The following is a 13,452-nucleotide window of genomic DNA, read 5'->3' as shown; positions in this document are numbered from 1 at the left end:
TACCATACTTCTTCGGTGCACTGGCTGAAGATTCACCCTTCTCAAGGACAATAATACCCTCTCGGACAGCCTCCTCTAGACGAGTTCCCATTGTAACCATATCAGAGAAGTTGTTCGGAGCAGAGACTATCATTCTCTCCTTATATTCCTTCTTCAGAGTCTTCAGGAATGTCTGTGTTAATTCTTCCTCATCAAGCCGGGGAGAAACACGGGCAGCTGCCCCTCTCCATCTCTGAGCATATTCACGGAAGGTTTCATCTGATTTCTGAGATAGGGCTTTAAGAGAGTCCCTATTTGGCTTCAGACGGGTATTGAATTCATATTGACCTTAAAAAGCAGCAGCGAGTTCCTCAAAAGTATGGATGTTGTCTTTGCTCAAACTAGTGTACCAATCTGCCGCATCATCTGTCAAGCTACTCTGGAAGCAATGGATCATCAGTGCATCATTATCTGCGTAGTTAGCCATCTTTCGGACATACCGGATGACATGGTTGTGTGGACATGAAGTTCCGTTGTATTTGTCAAATTCTGGCTCTTTGAATTTCTTAGGAACCTCAAATCGGGATACCAAGCATAGATCACGAGCTTTAGCAGGAGCACCATTGCTTCCCCGGCTAGCCTTGACCTCACGGAGTTCTCCAGCCAACTCCCTCAACTGTCTTTTCATAGGTTCCATTGCGGGATCTTGTCCACGCGGAGTATCGACATCAATCACCTGTTGCACAGTGTGTACAATAGGGTCGGTAACAACAGTGGTTACTTGAGGCATAGCAGTGGATACAGGAATCTGTCCTTGACCAGCAAAACCAGAGACACCAGCAGCAGTATTAGGAGAGTAGTAAGCTGGGAGGCCATAGGGACGGCCATTGGGCATAACAAACCGAGCATCGGTAGCCACAGTAGACAGTGGGATAGATGGAATTGTTTCAGTAGCAGCTGGAATAGATGTGGCTGGCTGTTCCTGTGCAGCCATCATAGCGGACATAGCGTCATGAGCCTTAGCCAAGTCTTCTTTCATAGCAGCCAATTTGGCACGGAGTTGAGCATTTTCTTCTTCAAAGTTAGCCATCATTCTTCTCTTGTGAAATCTTGTTTGATGAATTCTATCTGGTTGGTAGACTTTGCGAACACGAGCCACTTTTCAGACTGCGGCGGACAAAACCAGGAGGCAATAAGCACGAGAGAAGCTTTTTGTGACCAATGAATCCATGAAATGCGTTAATGCATATGCAAAAAGACTCTTTTTGTGTTATCGAAGGGTTTTTAGACAAATTATACGCTTGTAAACATTACTAAACAACAGTTAACATGAACGGGAAACAAACAACCAACATATAGTTTTACAAGACAATTCTGACATAAACACATGGAAATAACAACAGGAAAAAAGAAATCCTCAAGCATAGGAAGTGGAAGCATCATCCTCAGACTCAGACTCATAGCTGCAGTATCGTGCATAGAAGTCACGGGCACCCCTAGCCCTCTTAGAGTCTCTCATAAGCAACATATCCTTCTCTTCAATCTCTCTCCTAGCCTTAGCTAACTCTTTCTTCAGTGTCAGGACCTCATGAGTCTGCTGCTCATCCTTTCCGTTCAAAGTCATGATCAAATTCTCAGCCTCATAGTATCTAGCCCTCCACTGATGCTTCTCCCGACTTTCCATAGCTAGATGCTCCTGATACATCTCCTGGGTAGGTGGGAGTAGAGGCAAAGGCATGGTAGGAATAGATGCAGACACATATCTCATAGAGGGGTAAGGCATACCAATCTCCTCAGCTTGGTTTATGACCCACTGTGTATAGGCCTCATGAGCAATACCGGACCTTACACCCATATGCTTCACCTCTTTCTTCCGAAGCTTAGACCAAGCTTCCATGAAATCCTCTTTTATGCCGGTGGGAGCATTGGAATAGTGAAAGAAGTAAGGAGCCGTAGCAAGATTGATGGGTTTATCTTTCATCGGGAAACCGAATTGTCGCAAAGCAAGCTCCGGATTATAGTTGATTCCACCCCGGGTACCAAGAAGAGGTACATTAAGAAACTTTCCACCACCAAGGATGATTTCCTTAACCCTAGAAGCGGGAGTGAGCCAAACCACTTCATTAGGAGTGAGAGCCATAATCCTTTGTGAAATAGACCAATTCCCCGGATCGTCGTGGAAAGACTGCAGAAGGTGCGAAATAAACCACCTATAGAGGAGAGGCACACAACAAAGAATGTATCCACGACCTTTGTCGGAACGATCGTGAATAGCATGGTATGTGTCAGCTAGCAAAGTAGGAACCGGATTCTTGGAGTGGAAGATCATAATTGCATTCATGTCCACGAAGCCATCAAGATTCGGAAAGAGAATAAGCCCATAGATGAGAAGTGCAAGAATAGCCTCGAGAGTGTCCTGACAAGTGGTATTGAGGTTGGCTTTCCCAAGAAGGTACTCTGAAGCGAACCCTCGGATACGTGCCTTAGTGATAAGATTCTTGGAGACATCGGTGGTCTTGAGATAGAGATCTTTAGCAATAACCAATGGAGTAGGAGGATTTTCAGGTCCTGAGAAAGGTACCCCCTTGGCAATAGATAAACCCATCAGGGAAGAATAAGCCTCTAGAGTAGGCATCAACTGAAAGTCGGGGAAAGTAAAGCACCGATACTCCGGATCATAGAATTTCACTAGAGTGTGCACAAGCTTCTCATCCACATTAGTCTGGAGAATAGAAAGTAAAGCCCCGTAACGACGTCGGAAACCAGTCGGATCCTCGATCTTGAGTGCCAAATCTCTCAAACTAGCCAAATCCACTTCCTTGAACTTGTAGGACTTAGTCTTCTTCATTCCTACAATGTTTACAAATTCAACTTGTCTAAGCCCTTCGATAACAATGCATGGAAAAAGTTTATGCATGTATGCATGTATGCATGGATGCATGATTATGTTCAAGTTCGGAGAAAACATGGTGGGTTGAAGTTCAAAGTCGAGGAGTCATGGGTGGACACGGTGTCCGGTGAATCTAGGGCTTTAGGATAATAGTAACCGGGTTCTAAAAAAGGTTCCCAAGTTGCAACCTCTCCGACGTATATCATGGTGTCACGAGATAACACTCGTTCCATGATTATCCGTGGAAGGTCTAACTTGAGTGTAGTATCGCGTGACGACTAAAACTCGAGACAACACTCGGTTTAGCCTCCGCACTACGTCCTAGAAAATGGCCATGGATGGGTTTGGTTATCTATGATTCATAGCATCATAGAACAATTAGAAGTAAAGTGCCTAAACGCGACAACACGCGCCGACAACATCACCCCCAAAATGCCTCAGCTATGTGGGATTGATCGCATAATCCAAAACACGAGGCAACCCCCGGAATGAATTGCCGATTATATCCCTCCTAAATCCTAAGTTCACTCAGCCCGGGTGCAGGACTTTTGATATTCTCACCCCACACGTTTGCAAGAAATTAAACATTTATTCACATAGGAAAGCAAGTAAAAGAAACAAGTAAAAAAAGAGCGCAAGCGTGGAAATAAAGACTAGGCGTAACTCTCGAATCTCCCTAGTGAAGTCGCCAGCTGTTTTATCTTGGTTTTCGGGTGTCAAACATTGATTACGTTCGAACCTTTTAAACCGGTGATATCTTATTTTTTTCTTGGGAAGGGAAAAAGTAAGCAAAACCCTTGAGAATCGAGGTCCGGGAGTTGTTTTCGCTACGGGAAGGTGTTAGGCACCCATAACGACTATAGTATCCTATAGGAACCGTCTTTAATTTCTACGCGCGCGCTTTATTTTTAAATGCTATTTTGAAAGAAAATATTAAGCCTAAGAGTTTCTAAGTGAAGAATTGGAGGGAGGAGAATGTTTTTGGATTTTTATTTTAGTTGAATTGAAGGAATTTTGTTCCTTGCCTACGTACTCGTTTAAGGGATCAAATCCACCGTAGTTCTCTTCCAAAAAATGTTTTCGTTTTTGTTGGTTGGTTTTAAGTTTGAAAATGGAGTTTGAAGAATAGAAAGAGGCCTCAAGGGCATGGGATTGTAAAAAAGTGGGGTTGAATTAGTCATTTTGCAAAAGAGGTCAAGTATGATTATTTTCATTGAAATTTGATTAAGAAAAATGAAAAAGGAAAATACAATGGGATTTTGATCCCAAGGTTTATTTTGAAAATAGTTTGAATGATGTTTGTTCATATTTTTTGGAAATTGATTTTTCTAAGCGTAAACCCTAAGCATTCATCTAAACATACAATCCTGAACATACATCTAAACATGCATATTCTAGCTACATTCCTAAAGTGGTGTGTGTGCATGTGTCGGTGCTTGTGTCGGTGTACATCATTAGAGTCCATTGTCCTTATTACATCATTGGCCTAGATACATTCTATGGTCTTGCAAGAATTTAAAAGGTATAAGGGAAAATATTACAAAATTCCTAAGGGTTACATTCTAAATCTTGGTAAAAATTTAAATTGCAAGGGAAATAGAGATGAATATGGGATGAAATGGAGATGCTTATGAAATATGTGAAACATGAAATGAAAGGAGTTAGTAGTACCAAGTATAATGAAGTAATAATAAGGCAAGAAGATACTAAACAAAGGCAAAAACACAAAGATAAAGTGCTAAAGCATATTAGAAATTAATCACAATACTTCAAGATGCACATGACCTATAACTTCCACATTATGACCATTTTAAAGTGAGTTTTAATGCAGCAAAAGTGTGGGAATTAGAAGTTTCTACTCTACTTGCAAGATCATGACTCATCTCTAGATGCGTTTAACACTTTATTTTTTCTCAAACAAGCACTAATTTGCCTTGTAAAACAAGTAACTAGTCACACATATTCACACTCAGCAAGAAACTCATCCAAACAGTGACAAATCCATCACCAATTCACACATCACAAATCTCAAGCATGTATCAAGGATTGGAATCAAAATTGATGCACATTTTCACTAGTTTTTTGTCATAAAACTCAAGAAATAAAGCAAAACACAACACATTATTATTTATTATTTTTTTTTATCCATTTTCAGTACAAAAAATCATACAAAGGTTGCAAAAATGGAAAGAAACATTCACAAAATTTTTTATAAAATTTTCCAAAGAATTTTAGGCATGGTGAGGGTGTAAAAAATACAAGACTGCGTGACAAATAGCAAGAAAACAAGCCAAAATCCAGGGGAACACAAAGAAACGACCCAGGCCCAAGGTCTTGATGGATCTTGGATTATCCAGATGCCTCAGAGGCGTTGGATTGATCCAAGTCCATCACAAACCTGAATCTAAGGGCTGGGAACGCATGATGCATCATAAGCTAAGAGAGACACACAACAAGAGCAAATCAGGACCACACATCTAATCACATAGCAAGATCAACGGCTGACAAAGTATCCAGGGGTGAACCAGACCGGTTCACATGAACCAATCCGGTTCACACCTGTATAAAAGCAAGTGAAACCGGTCCAAATCATTCTAAAACCTAATTCCTCTTTCTTCTTCTCAGATTCTCTCGTTCTCTCATGGCTTCTTTCGTGGTTTCTTCTCACAATACTCATTGATCCAAACCGTAAGTCATGAATAAACCATGAATCAGTGTAGTTTGTACACAAAACGTTTCGATTTCGTTGATTCTTTGTTCAAACCGTTTCGATCTTGATACTTTTTGAAGAAAATTGCTCGAAACGTTTCGATCTGGATGTTTCTTGAAGGAAATTGTTCAAAACATTTCATTCTACACTGATTCGAACAGGTTTGGTTTCGCAACTTTACGATTTTAGGGTTTTCAATTCTTTTCCTAATTTTTTTTGAAACTAAACCCTAATTCGTCCTATTTCCTTCACTGATGACGATTATACACTCTGATTTGGAAAACAAACGGTGAATCCTCGTGATTTCTGAAATTAGGGTTTCGACTTTGAATTTTTCAAAAGCTTTTCAGGATTTTCACTTCGATTCACCGTTTATCTTTGATTTTAAACCTTCGATGATGATTATGAACAAACGAGAAGGTTTTCTTCGAATATACCTGGATTTGATTGGAGTTTCAAACAAAAGATCCTTGAATGAGCTTCTGGTTCTTTCGATGAGAATTGAAACCGAAAATAAATCGGTGTTTTGATCCTCTCCTTCTTCGAACTGGTTTGATCTTGCTTCAACTTCTCTTCTTCTCTCTTCTTCGAACTGTGATCGCTCGAATTCTTTGAATTGGAGCTTGAATTGCAGTGGCTGGGTTCAATGATGAAGATTCCTCAGTGAATCTCTGAGAACTGCCTCGAATTCATTGCAATTGATTGAAATTTTTGTTACTGGAAAGTTAGGGTTTGAGTGTGTTCTTCGTGTTCTTGAAGAATTCTGAGATTTTGATCTAACTGCCAAGAGAGAGAAATTTGTTTGTTGTTTCTGTGATTCTGATGATGTGTTCCCTTCTGAATGGAACTTGTGATGATTGGATCTTTTTATAGCTGACATGTGCATTGCCTTGACCAATGGACTTGTGACACCTGGACTGGACTCTAACTGATTCGGCCTTGCTGGATTTTTGACAAAAGGACCTTTGTGCAATTTTGAGAACTTCAAGGACTGACCTGCAAAAATGTTAAGGACTAATCTGCAAATAAAAACTTAAAAACAATAAAATTTCGAAATAGACCAAAGACTTAAAAATAAAACTTGAAATTTAGAAAAAGGACTTGGATGCAATTTTTTGGAAGTTTTGGACTTAAAAAAAAAAACTAAAAATAAAATTGGAATAAAAATGGTAATTTGACTAAACGTAAAGTGAAACGATTAAAATTTGACAAAACGGACTAAAACGAACCAATGGCCTAAATGAGGTACTTTAAAGTAACCTCTCTCTGCCAAAATTTCGTGTGAAATGACCAAAATGCCCCTAGGGCTAAAACGACTGAAAATGACTCAGATGCAAATTTTAAAATGGATTTTTAACAAGAAATCAAAGCAAGAACTTATACACACAAAATTAACAGACCCAGAGACAATTTTAAGGGTTTAAACAGAGCTTTGACACTTGAAAAGACTAAAATGCCCCTAGGGGCAAAACTGACTCAAAATGACTTCTAATGCAATTTTTGAAATGGATTTTGACATAGAATTGAAATAAGGACTTATTCAAACTACTTGAAAGGACTCAAACAAAATTTTGAAAGACTAAGAGAAATTTGCCATAGGAAATGACTAAAATACCCTTGCATGTGAATTTTGCAAACAATATTGAAATAAAATGCAGAGAAAGATGCAATTAATCAGAGACATATCAAATGACTTGAAATGCAAGAAAGGAAGAATTGATTAGTATTTTTAGGTCCAAAATTAGGGTATAACATCTACAACATATCATCTCTTATCACAAAAGTGATTCTTGCTATCTTACTACTTCTTGACGATCTATGCCAAGTCTCTACTTGTTCTTGACGATCTACGTCAAGGCTCTATAAAGTACATATACATGTATAATAAATATGCATAGTCAGCTTCATTGATTATGTTAGCGTGTAACAAACAACATTATCTGAGTTCATTTTACGGATTAGTCCCGGGTGGAGTTACCCCGGAAGTTAATCCCTTACTACCGGTGAAATGCTTAGCAAGAGCGCACCGGACTCCCTTAGTGACGTGCGGGTCCCTTACGGCTTACCTCGTTCCCCTTGGAGAACCTTTTATATCCGACCTTGGAAGGAATACAAAAGACACGACACCTTAACTTAGTGACATGCGGCTCCCTTTCGGCTTAACCATTCCCCTTGGGGAACCCCTTGAATCCAACCTAGGAAGGATTACAAGAGACATGACACTCTTATTAAAATCTTAGTCTTATGCATGTATGAAGGTTAAACCTATTCATACTATCTATTTTACCTCGGATCCTTAAACGATCCCACTAGAGGTAAACTTATATGCTTGCTTACTTACTTAGTGAATAGATATCAATCGATTCACGTCTTGCCATACTCGTATGGTACTTTGCTTCTATGCGAAGATAATACTCTTTATCACCTCACGTCTTATCAAACATATCTCTAATGCATAGCATTCTATTTCTTTCTAACTACTCTAGTTCTTGACAAGCTATGTCAAGGCTCTACTTTGGTGTTGTCAATAGCACACTTTGGTGTTGTCAGCTCGCCATGGTGAGCTGGTGGCGAGTTGGTGGCGAGTAACCACTCGCAGTGGCGAGTTGGGGGCGAGCAAGACCCCCTGTTCTGACTTCCAGCTCGCCTCGCGAGCTACCAGCTCGCTGTGGCGAGTTGTGACAGTCCAGCACTTGTAAAAATGGTGTTTTTGACCCAAAAGCCTCAAAACATCTTTATAGCAAGTATTCACATGGTTAGCAAGCATGGCATAAAAAGGGGTAACTAAACTCTTATGTAAAAACCCTAGAAATCATAGTTATCTTACACAAGTAAAACACATAATCCCAAGGGTGGATAACTAACTAAGGAACTCACCTAAAACAAGATATGAACTTGTTTCCCAAGCTTCCAAGCATCACTTCCACTTTTCATCTTCCAAAACCCTAGCTTGATCCTCTTGAGTCCTTAGCTCTTGCCATCCCACCTCCATATTACTTCTTTCTCTATGGTTCTTGATTTCAAAGAAACCATAACCTAAACAAGCTCCCACTTTACCAATTAACAAACCCTAGATTCCCAAAATAATCTCAAAGCTTCATTACCAAATCATAGTTGTTCTTGCTTGCTATGTTGTTAACAATCCATGCTTGGTTCACTTATAACAAACTCGGAAGAATTCTTGCTCCAAAGAAGAAAAGATGGAATGAACTTCATGAGAGAAAATAAGGGATTCAACCTAAAGCCAAGCTTACACAAACTTATGGTGACATGAGAGGGAAAGGGTGAAATCTTGACATGGAAGGAGAAAGAAGTTTGGAAGGTTTGGTGGAGAGGAGAAGATAGAGTGGCGTGAGAGAAGAGGAGAGAAGGAAGAGAAAGCTTGCCATCCTAGGGAGAGAATGATAAGGGAAAAATGAGATATTTTCCACCAAAAACATATAAATATCCTTTTCCGTGAAATTACCATTATGCCTTTGCCTTTAAACGTGTTAAATCCGACACTGATACTTTATCCGTATTAAGCTGGCATCTCATAATAAATACTTCCATTACGCTTACTTTCCTTAAACTTTAATCCTCTGGCACGATCGACTGGTAATATACCGATACTGACAAGCGGGATATTACACCACTTGATAGAGAAAACAATTGAGAGAATTAATTTTAACACAAGTTGCACATGCTAGGCCTAAGAGGTAAAATGATGAAGTTTAAAGAGAGAATATTATGGAAATCTTGGAACAAAATAGAATGCGAAAATACATTTCTCATCAATTTAGTAAAAATCAAGGTACTAGATTATTCAATCCAAAGTCAAAGTTTGTTCATTCCTAGGTGCTTGACTAGACTTGACCCACAATGAAAAGCCCAATTCATGTCCAGGTGGGCTGAATAAGGCCATTCATCAAAATGGTAGACCGCTGAGAGTAACAATGGATCTTTTGCAAAATGTTAAAATATGACAGTGCAATTTATATAGAAAAATTTGTTGATGCGTTTGGAAGTGGGGACTCAAACATGAAATAACTTAAAGAAACTATTGGTATCAACACTGTGAGTGAGGAAATGAATTATAAGATTTATCAACTCTAATTTTTTACGTAACTGCAAACACTTTGTGGATATGGTTAAGCATGATATTCTCATTATTACGGAAAATATAAGATGTGAAATTAAGGAAACCCTTCTCAATAATATTGGAAGTAAATTTGTTAAACACAATCTTATTTTCTTCCCTATATGAATAAGTCAAAGTTCTTTTTTTAAGGTATTCTACCAGTAATTGACTAATTTGGAGAACAATCCTACTGTATACTATAAAAGTCTTATTATAACCTCAATGATTCGAACCTAAGACCTAGAAATGAGCTCAATCTTAACTCTCAAATCGTACACCACTGAGGCAACCCATTGGTATAATTTTCTTTTTAATCATGCGATAGTTTTTTTTTTTTTTTTACGAAAAACTCCTTGTGATATTGACTAAGTAAAAGTTATACATTTGTATTATATTATTTTATTTAAAACTAAGGGTAGTCTCCGTTTTTTTTTTAAGAATCCGGATAAATATATTAATAAAAACTATCGAAGGCAGAGTGTACAAAAAATAAAACAATAAACTTATCCAAATACAACTAAACAAACCAAATCATACCAATTTCATTATTAATATGTTTTTTTAGCCCGTTTGTATTTGACTAAATTATTATAAGAAGCTTCTTCATATAATATATATTCTTTTAATGATAACATTTCCTTGTTTTTTTTTTTTATCATGCTTATCTTTTTCACGATGTGAAGAATATTTATATTTATATTTTTTTCTTATATATATGTCCAAATACCAAGTTATTTTCAAATTGTCTTAGTTGTTTTATTTTTCATTGTGATGGAAAAATCAAACAGAGAGTTGTACAAGAAAAACTGTCGCTTAATGAAAGAGAATGAAAAGTTGAGGAAGAAAGCTGAACTTCTAAGTGAAGAGAAACAAACACTTTTAGCTCAGCTCAAACAAAAGTTCTCAAATGGTGCTTGTAACTCCAAAACCAATGCTCCACGCAACATGCTTGATCTTAACCTTGGTCTTAGCCTTGGTTCAGCTTCAAGTCAAAATCCTTCATCCAACAATTAGATATATGAGGCATCATCATCATCATGACCCAATTACTAGGGGATTTTTTATATCTTGAAAAAAAATCAAATTGTGAGCAATGTAGTTGTTTCAATCTGTTTTAGATATGAATTTCTGAACATTGTGGTTGTAATGATGTTAGACTATCTTCAATAATGGAATAATTTTTTTTTTATCTTTATCTTAAAATGACTATGTTTTTAAGTTTTTTGTGCAGTGTATATTCGATTATTATTATTTTTTAAAAATTATACTAGTTTATGATTTGTTTACTCTATTTCGATACACATATTTTAATTTATTTTTAAATCATTGTACAATAAAAAGATGCAATTTCGTTGACATTGACTCATATATGTTATAACAATGCATGTCTAGTCTAAAAGGATGAACTGCTTTGTTGCAATGAATAGTCAGGACTAACACATGTTGCTAAGCAGTATGATTGTTTTCTTACAGTTTTTTTTGTTGGCATAACAAACAAAGTAATTGTAAATTGTGTATAATTGTATTATATATATATATATATATATATATATATATATATATATATATATATAATTTAATATGTTGACTAAACATTCAACAACAAAAAATGTTGACCGAGCAAAATAAAGCTTCCTATTTTTTTATTTTTTTTTGACTTTTGCTAATTAAATATTTGTTTATTTTATTCTATTTTGTGAGGATAAAATCATATGTTTCAATAAGCCAATTAACAATATTAAGGTCTAAACATTTCATTCTTAGTTATGAGCACTTCTAATATTACTCTGATAGATAATAACACTAAACAATATATTATTTCACTTTGTTTTTTAAGATATATTTTCGACACACTTAAACAAAAATTAATGAATAAAATGTTCTCTTAATATCGTTATCATAAAAATATCAAACATAAACATTGTATTACAATCAACTCCGTTCTCTTAGTATTTAGTTAATTATAATCGAGTGCATACATTTGGTTTAGCAATGTCTTTTTCCATTTTTGTGGCAAATGTTTTCATTTGGGTAAAACCTAGGTATTGAAGCTTCTCATATTGCGGTGAAAGAATGCACGTTTTTGCGATTTTGTTTTCAAGAAAAACTGCTCCAAACACACAATGTAAATTGGAGTAATTTTTTTTACACCCACACTTAATATAATTACAAGCAACTTTGTTATCTCAGTATTTAATGAAATATGATTGAGATCATACATTTGATTTATTTAACGGTGGCTTTTTACTATCTCCACATTGAATTTTCTCCTTTATGTAGAAGCTAGGTATTAAACCTTCTCATTTCGTAGAAATTTGATCAAGTAAAGCAGTTTTAATTTTAAATACACACTCAACAATGTAGTAAATTAGTTTTTGTTTTTACACCCACACTTAATGAAAATATTGGTGGATAAATCATTCTTTCAATATTATTGTTATTTACAATCAACTTCGTTCTCTCAGTATTTGATGAAACATGACTAAGAGTTTATGTTCGGTTTAACAATGAATTTCACAATTTACGCCGCGGATTTGCTCATTTCGATAGATACTAGATACTGAAGCTTCACTTTTTGCGGTAAAAAAACACCTACTTCCACGGAAATTTGATCAAGAAAAGCGGCTACAAACAATATTAAAACTTATCATTTCGCAAAAATTTGATCAAGAAAAGTGGTTTCAAATACACACTTCACAATGTACCATTTTTGTGGGAAAAGAAACCTCCCCAACCTCCCCAGCGTCCCCAAGTTCTCCAATTTTCACTATTGAATCCACTTCCATTCACATTCCCACTTCCATTTTCTCTTCCACTTTAGTTGTCTTTTCCACTTCCCTTTACTCTTACACCTCCATTGTGTTCAGCTTCTCCTTGTTATCATCCTCCCTTTCCACCTTCTTTATCTCCTCCACTTCCCCAACTTCCTAGTCTTCCCAACCATTTATCCCAATTTTTGTTTTGGATTCTTTTGCTGCACCAACTGCAACTCAACAATTTTTTTTTTTATCAAATATAGTAAAAGAAGAATTTAATTGCACTTATAATTTATTTATATACATTGATTTCTATCTCTGGATGGTTTAATTCCAACAGAATAGATAATGATTTCTGCACACAAAAAAATATCAAGATAAAATTATGTGTTTTCATCATTGATCAACTAAGAGTATACTGTAGTCAAATATGAATTCAATCAATGTTTATTTGTAGAGATTTTCAGACAAAATATATAAAATAATCATAAGATTAGATTGATCAGATAATATATATTGTACAATAAAAATAAAATATATATATCGTTTTGTTGATTGTGAAGATAATAGGTCATGAACACCTATTGAGAAATTGAAGAGTTAAATTGGGACATGTTTATCAAACCAGGTAAGAAGGTTTTTCACACGATGAAAAGTAATTAAGATGTTTGATAATTTCTTTAATCTTAAATATTTTTCTAGATATTTTTAGAACCACAATAGTCATTATCATGAAAGAAACTATTATTCTTCATCAGTCATTTTCATCACTTATGATAAACGTATGCATAAATTTATTTCGATCATTCATCAATCTCTCCTCCCTCCGAGGTCCTCTTCACCCTCACGGACTCCACTATATCATTTTTTATCTCTATTTTTTTTACACAGAGAGTGTTACCCATTCACTGTGCCATCTCTCTCATCCCCTTATTTCACTTACTCATTTATTTGACTACTTTTTTAATAGTTTTTATCAAAGCTACGCATATAGTTT

At 36.2% G+C, this 13,452-nt stretch overlaps 1 protein-coding gene and 1 long non-coding RNA gene across 2 annotated transcripts; one reads left to right on the top strand and one right to left on the bottom strand.

Moving 5' to 3' along the window:
- Positions 1–10,431: 10,431 nt before the first annotated feature.
- On the top strand, positions 10,432–10,886 carry LOC146945832 (uncharacterized). The gene has a single exon (XM_085748858.1). The coding sequence runs from the start codon at positions 10,471–10,473 to the stop codon at positions 10,711–10,713; it is 243 nt and encodes an 80-aa protein (XP_085604984.1). The 5' UTR covers positions 10,432–10,470; the 3' UTR covers positions 10,714–10,886.
- A 1,441-nt stretch (positions 10,887–12,327) lies between these two features.
- Positions 12,328–13,017, bottom strand: LOC146945831 (uncharacterized). Its single transcript, XR_015028203.1, has 2 exons — positions 12,760–13,017; positions 12,328–12,682 (listed from the first exon to the last, which is right to left on the bottom strand). It is a non-coding gene; the product is annotated as an uncharacterized LOC146945831 (long non-coding RNA).
- Between the last annotated feature and the right edge of the window lie 435 nt (positions 13,018–13,452).

The sequence above is a fragment of the Medicago sativa genome, chromosome 2 (assembly GCF_051527215.1).
Source record: "Medicago sativa cultivar Bolivia chromosome 2, Bolivia_mono, whole genome shotgun sequence".
NCBI classification, from domain to species: Eukaryota; Viridiplantae; Streptophyta; class Magnoliopsida; order Fabales; family Fabaceae; genus Medicago; species Medicago sativa.
This window is presented reverse-complemented; position numbering and strand designations above follow the sequence as displayed.

What these genes read in the sequence shown, in the direction of transcription:
- LOC146945832 (XM_085748858.1), top strand. Translation starts at nt 10,471, where the DNA reads ATGGAAAAATCAAACAGAGAGTTGTACAAGAAAAACTGTCGCTTAATG.